We start from the raw sequence: 5811 nt of genomic DNA, 5'->3' as shown, positions 1-5811 counted from the left end.
AGGCCTAGATGCTCTTTTTGTAGTCACTGCTTTGAAACACTTTTTTAGCTTTTCTAAAACTGTCCCCTAAAATCTTTAAAAATGTAGCCTCCTAGGACACTTCGAGGCAGTCTCTTTTTTAATCTGAACCTTCATGAAGCAATCCCATATAATTTGGTCGCAGTGACCTCGCAGAGACAAATTATGTCTAACAGCACAGCTTCCGAGAGAGGCAAGAAAAATCCGATTTGTTTTATTCTCTTGGGAAGCAGAGAAACGTGGGTGCTCCGGGTGGGTGAAGAAGCCGGATTCCGCGCGCAGGGGAAACCAACCCCCGCGCGCGCGCGGAGCCTGGGGAAGTGGGTGGTTTCGAGGCGGGAGAGGGAGTGGCCCTTCCCTCCGAGCGCCTCGATTGGCCCGGAGGGGCTGAGGCCCCGGGGCCGCCTGGCCGCGCCTCGGGCAACCCGCGGGGGGTGTCCCAGGCGCGTCCTCGCTTCGGGGACGGGAAGGGGGCTCGGGCGGCAGACGTCGGAGGTGTCCGGAGGGCCGCCGCGGGCGCCGCCGGCAGAGAGGCGCAGTGAGCGGACGGAGACGGCCCTCGGCCCTGGGGGCAGAGTGAACTCTCGGGCGCAGGTGTGGCCCGGAGAGGCCGCGCCCGGGGCCCGGAGACGCGCGCCGGCGGGGGAGCGGGCGCGGGAGCGCGGGCCGGACGCCGGGGACGCGGGCTCCGAGGGCGGGGTCGGACCCCAGGGGCGGAGGGCGGGCGGCCCGTGCCTTGGCACCGAGCGCGGCCTCCTCGTAACCGAATCTGTGTTTTTTGCAGGCACCGACCGTCACGAGCTAACTTCCTGGAAGAGCTTCCCGTCTATTTTCAAATTCTTCACCGAAGCCTCAGAGGCAAAGACCAGCTCCCTCAAGCCGGCTCTGACGCGGCGCTCCCACAGAATAAAGCACGAAGAGCTGTAAGAGGAGAACGAGCGAGACGGGGGAGGGGAAGCAAAGGCACCACACTCGAGCATGCAGCCACACGTCTCCTAACTGCTTGTTGTCGGCGAGCCGACTCCCAGCCCCTCATTAGATTGTTTTCTTCCTAGAGCACAGGGTCGTGATATATACATCTAAATAGCGTTTTGCATTATTTCTAGATGAGTGCAACTGTCAAAGCAATATGGGTTCACTGGTCGTGCTTCCTGCGGGCTGAGCTCGGGCTTCGCGCTGCCCGTCAGCGCGCAGATTAAGGCTGACAGCGCCCTGCTCGGCGCGGCCGGCGCGCCTCTAATTGCCCTGACGGAGCCCGCGCCGGCGCTGCGAGGCGAGCGGCGTCTGCGCGGTCCTACCGCCCACTGCAGCGCAGCCGCCACTTGCGCCAGCCTCCGGCCCCCCCAATCATGTCCAGTTTTTTTCTCCGAACAGAAGCAAACTTTTATTCTAGATTTCAAACTTCCATTTTAGGTAGGTTTTTCCCTAAGAGCCTCTTATGCCTCTTTTTTTTTTTTTTTTTTAAGGAAGTTCCCCCCAACCCCCTCAGAAAAGCCAAATTCAAATTCAGAACGTGAATGCCGTGGTGTACTATGTCGTTTTGGGAGTGCAAATTGTTCTCTAACAATCTATTTTCATTTCGAAACCAGAAGAAAAACTTTGCATTAAAATCTATGAAGTACCGATTACACATTACCGCTGAAAATCCTTGCCATTTGAGTGAGATTTTACACAAATCTCTAATTTCAGAAGAGATTGTTTAAACCAAACGTAATGATGAGCAAATCTTATAAGTGTGAAAGGTCCCGCTTTCAATGGAATTTCCAACTTTTATCATTAGAATTGACTTTACTTTTTAAATGTATAATGTGTATTGGGTGGCATTGTAATTTAGATCGCACACTCGTTTTGCTTTTTAAATCCTCATGTGGAGAAAGTTTGTTGTTCTTGTTGATAATCCTAATTAGAATGATCTCTTCTGAGCTTTCGTGGAGTTAGACCCTGTTAGGGATGGTATTTATTGTCATCAGGCAAATGAACCTGTGTGCTGTTCCACCTTTTCCTTCTAAAAGGCTAAGTGGGGCTAAAATGATTCTTTTAGGTTTCTGCTCCAACAGAAAGAGAAAGTAAGACGTGTGAAAGATTTTCTCCTCGCAGTACAATGGCATAATTTTTATTTGTCCACTTTCTCTGTGGGGTTTTGCCCTACAGTTTCAACAGTTATTTTAATCCAACTAATATCTGGCCAACACTGTGAAATGTAAGAGTTAAAACAAGTTAAGATTTTGCTGACTTTTAAATTCAAATATTAAATCTTAACATTATCAATTTTTAATTACTTGAATTTAATTACCTAGTAAAGATTCTGTTTCTAGCAGATAAGGGTCTGAATTTAATATTTTTTCATCCTTTTTTAAAGTATATGCAACAATATGCCTGCCTTATTTGAGGACGTGATAAAATGTACCCAAAATGACTTAGAACTGTCTGACTCCTCAGAAAAATCACTTAAAATAACCATCTCATGGATAAAATGTTTTTATATTATGAACCAATTTCAGCAAGTTTTAAAAGTGATAATATCTGTGTTTGGTATATAAGTACATTAATTCGTTCTTGTAGTTTTAATGATGGCAAATTAAAGTGATCTTTTTTCAGTGGTCATATATACATATCTTTTGATATTATTTTAGCAGAAACAATATAGGAAAAATCAAAACGTCATTTTATCCAACGCCTGGATAACTTGATATGTGTAACCCCAACAATGTCAAGCATGTTGGTCTGCAATCTTTTCTGTTTTATAAGCAATGGTGAATTGTATACAATAATGGTAACTTCCTTTGAAAGGATTTGAAAATTGATGTGGATTGAATATATTTTTCAAAGTGTTATAAATTGTGTGGTGTTTTGACTATATGAAAGTATTCACAGGAAAACTAATTTTATTGCTTTTTTTAAATCAGCACTTGCGCAGTGCTCAATTTGTGAAGCTTATGCCCTTGAATTAGAGCAAAGTAAATGTGCTCAGCTTAGACACCAAATCACTCCTATTCCTTCTCTTCAGTTTTCTCACTTCTCTTTTTGAAAATCTTTACTTGCAACTAGAGTGAATCACTGTTTAATTGCCTTTAATACTTTAAAACTACTGGGTTGTTAGCCTTGTTTAACCATCTATAGAGAGCTATTTGCAAACTTAAGTTGTGCAAATGTGATTTCTACTTGTGGATCTGAGCTGCCTCATCCCGGAAAGAGCTAGGCAAACCATCGAGACCTCCTACTGATAAGTGATAAGATTCCTTGTAATGTAGGTGTTTTTTTTTAACCTGTTGATTATGCGTCTGTTGGTATAAATGGTATAAACGTAGTATATAACCCACCTCAATTTTCCTGGAGTCACAACCGTCAGTGGGTAGTAGCCCGCCTGCTTGGAGGTGAAAAGTGTTAACAGTATTTCTGCTCTGATCTTCTTCCCATTTTGGTTTCTTTAGACAGGTTTTTAGGAGAGTAGAGACTTAAAGTTAGGATGTAGACTTTTTTAAAAATTATACTCCGTTCTTAGAGCAAATAGAATGGGAAGCAAGGAGTTGTTGATAAATCTGAGATTCAAAATAGTCCTGTTAAAACTTAAAAGCCAGATACTGGCTTTAGAACTTTATAAAGGTATCTAACCATGCAGCCGTTAAAAGTTTTCATGGATATTTGAAGGGGGGAGAAAATCTATTTGTAATAATTGTTGTTTTCTCAAGTTTCTGCCTTGTGCTTCGACCTGGATTGCATTATTGTTTATACAAAAAGAAAAAAAAGTAAAGCACAGGAGTTTCATATATATTATATATTATATATTTCTGTTTACCATTTTAAAATAAAAACAATTTTCCCAACAAGCAGCGGCGTATTATTCTTGCTCAGAAGTTCATTTATTCGTGTACAGAGGTTACTAAAAGCAGAAACTTAAAAAGAATGATGGAACTGCATTCATCAATATTTTAAACCATACAGCTGCTTTTATTACCATTACTGTTGTTGTAAGGTAACATCCTAACTTCACTTGATCACTTACTGTTTGGCTTGGACCTTTCACAAAACCAACATTTTTTAGGGTGTTTTTAATATCTAAAATATCCTTAGCTACAAAGAAATTTGAACCCATTGTTAAGCTATCATTTTACAAAATACACTTTAATATACTGTAAAGAAATGTGTTTTCCAAAAGGATTCTGGTGACATTACATGGCTGCCAAGTCCCTGTATAGGTCCTTGTTGTATTACATCTAATCTGAAAATATTCTGTTTACATTTATTTTACTGCTTTTCTTTCTTTAAAACCTGTAACTCCTTTGAGAGAATTTGGGTGACAAAATATGTTAACTATATCATCAGGGCTAATAAGTTAATTTTTTTCACATGTTTCTCTGGATTATCTGGAGTCCCAATCCAAACACGTGTGTGTCTCCTGTTACAATCCTAGTTTAGAACTGTAAACTGACAGGTTCCTGTGATCCTGATTCATTTAAGAAAAATTATTACAGAAAGTCTAAAAATTTCTCAAAAACTTTCCCCATGCCTCTATAGGGGAAAATGTCTTTAAATAAATGTGAGACATTCTCATCTTTGAAATATGGGTGGCAAAAAAAAAAAAAAGGATAATAGTGGTGGTTATTTTATGATTACTTATTAGGGGCTGTAATAATATAAAATAAAAGACTCCAGGAGGTACTCCCTTTCAAAAATTGAATACTTTCCTTCCTTCCTTCCTTGTATAGAGTGACTGAGTGGGAGTCTCTTGAATTGTTCGTCTTCCTTTTATCTAATATTCTATTAATCTCCAAAAAGATCAGTTTGAGTCTGGGAAAGGGTTTTTAATCAACACTTCACAGAGCTTAAAGCTACCCTACCTAAAGCGTCAGCTTTGTTAGGCGGTTTTAGATTTAAAGCATTGCAACTGTCATGCACTGTACTAAAAGTAAAGAATGTACACCAAGTGGAAGATGTTGAAAAGAGGGAAATAGCACAAAGTCGATTAACGGAGATTCGAGAATAGAAGTAGCCATCAAAGCATTCCAACGTTTATCTCAAAATCTATGTAGAGTTAAAAAAAAAAAAGCAACAATGATAGTTTTAAACCTCACACTTAGGAGGGATGAATGTTGATTTAATTGATTCATTTGGATCAATGTTTTTAAAGTTTCACACCACTGATCTTTCATGTAGTGATGTCTTTAGCAGTCAGTGGTCTGACATGAGCCTTCTCAGATTTCATCAGTGGGACTCTCCATGACATCTAAAATTATGCAACAGCCTGTTCAGTGGTAACTTTGGAATTGGGAGACCTCGATGCCAAAGAGCATGGTTAGATTGAAGAACTCTTGTTAATTCTTAGCACAAAGGTTTTAGAGAGTGGTAATTGTAAATGAACCATAAAGTTAAAGTCACCAAATATTATATAGTGGGCTTTAATTGCTAGATAGGAGAAAGTTGTCCTGAAAGTTTGCCCATTAAGTGGATACCATGCAGAGACCAGTATTTTCCCCTTCAATGTAAAAACTTGAAAATGGAAATTTGACTTAATCCATGAGGCCTTCCAGGCAACTTTTCCCGGCCCTCTGCCTTGAGATTTGTGAACATTTCACTATATTCTTTGTATTGTTGGGTTGAGTTCTATTTGAAACAGACATGAAACATGTTTCTAGAAAGAAATCTAGGGAGGCCCTGTGTCTTTCTTTCTAGATCATTCAGCTTTTCTTCCTTGGCCATTACATAGGGTAATATGGGAGACTGTCATAGGTAAAATAATGTTGAACTGTACTTTGTAACCAGCCTGCAGTACCAATACAAAGAATCTGAAATGAA

At 40.8% G+C, this 5811-nt stretch overlaps 1 protein-coding gene across 7 annotated transcripts in view; it reads left to right on the top strand.

Annotated features, from left to right (window-relative positions):
• FAM172A (family with sequence similarity 172 member A) overlaps positions 1-3845 on the top strand; it is a 416550-nt gene extending 412705 nt beyond the window's left edge. For 4 of the 7 annotated variants that reach the window (XM_034656488.1, XM_034656489.1, XM_034656491.1 and 1 more), the window contains one exon: positions 877-3845. In XM_034656488.1, the coding sequence (XP_034512379.1) occupies positions 877-945 (69 nt within the window). In that variant the 3' untranslated portion in view covers positions 946-3845. Of the gene's footprint in view, positions 1-802 lie in introns of all 7 variants that reach the window. The other 3 variants (XM_019808770.2, XM_019808766.2, XM_034656492.1) reach the window with 2 other exon arrangements.
• The last annotated feature ends 1966 nt before the right edge of the window (positions 3846-5811 follow it).

This window comes from Ailuropoda melanoleuca, chromosome 3, assembly GCF_002007445.2.
Source record: "Ailuropoda melanoleuca isolate Jingjing chromosome 3, ASM200744v2, whole genome shotgun sequence".
Classification (NCBI taxonomy): Eukaryota; Metazoa; Chordata; class Mammalia; order Carnivora; family Ursidae; genus Ailuropoda; species Ailuropoda melanoleuca.
The sequence above is the reverse complement of the archived record's forward strand: the minus strand, read 5'-3'. Positions and strand labels throughout refer to the sequence as shown.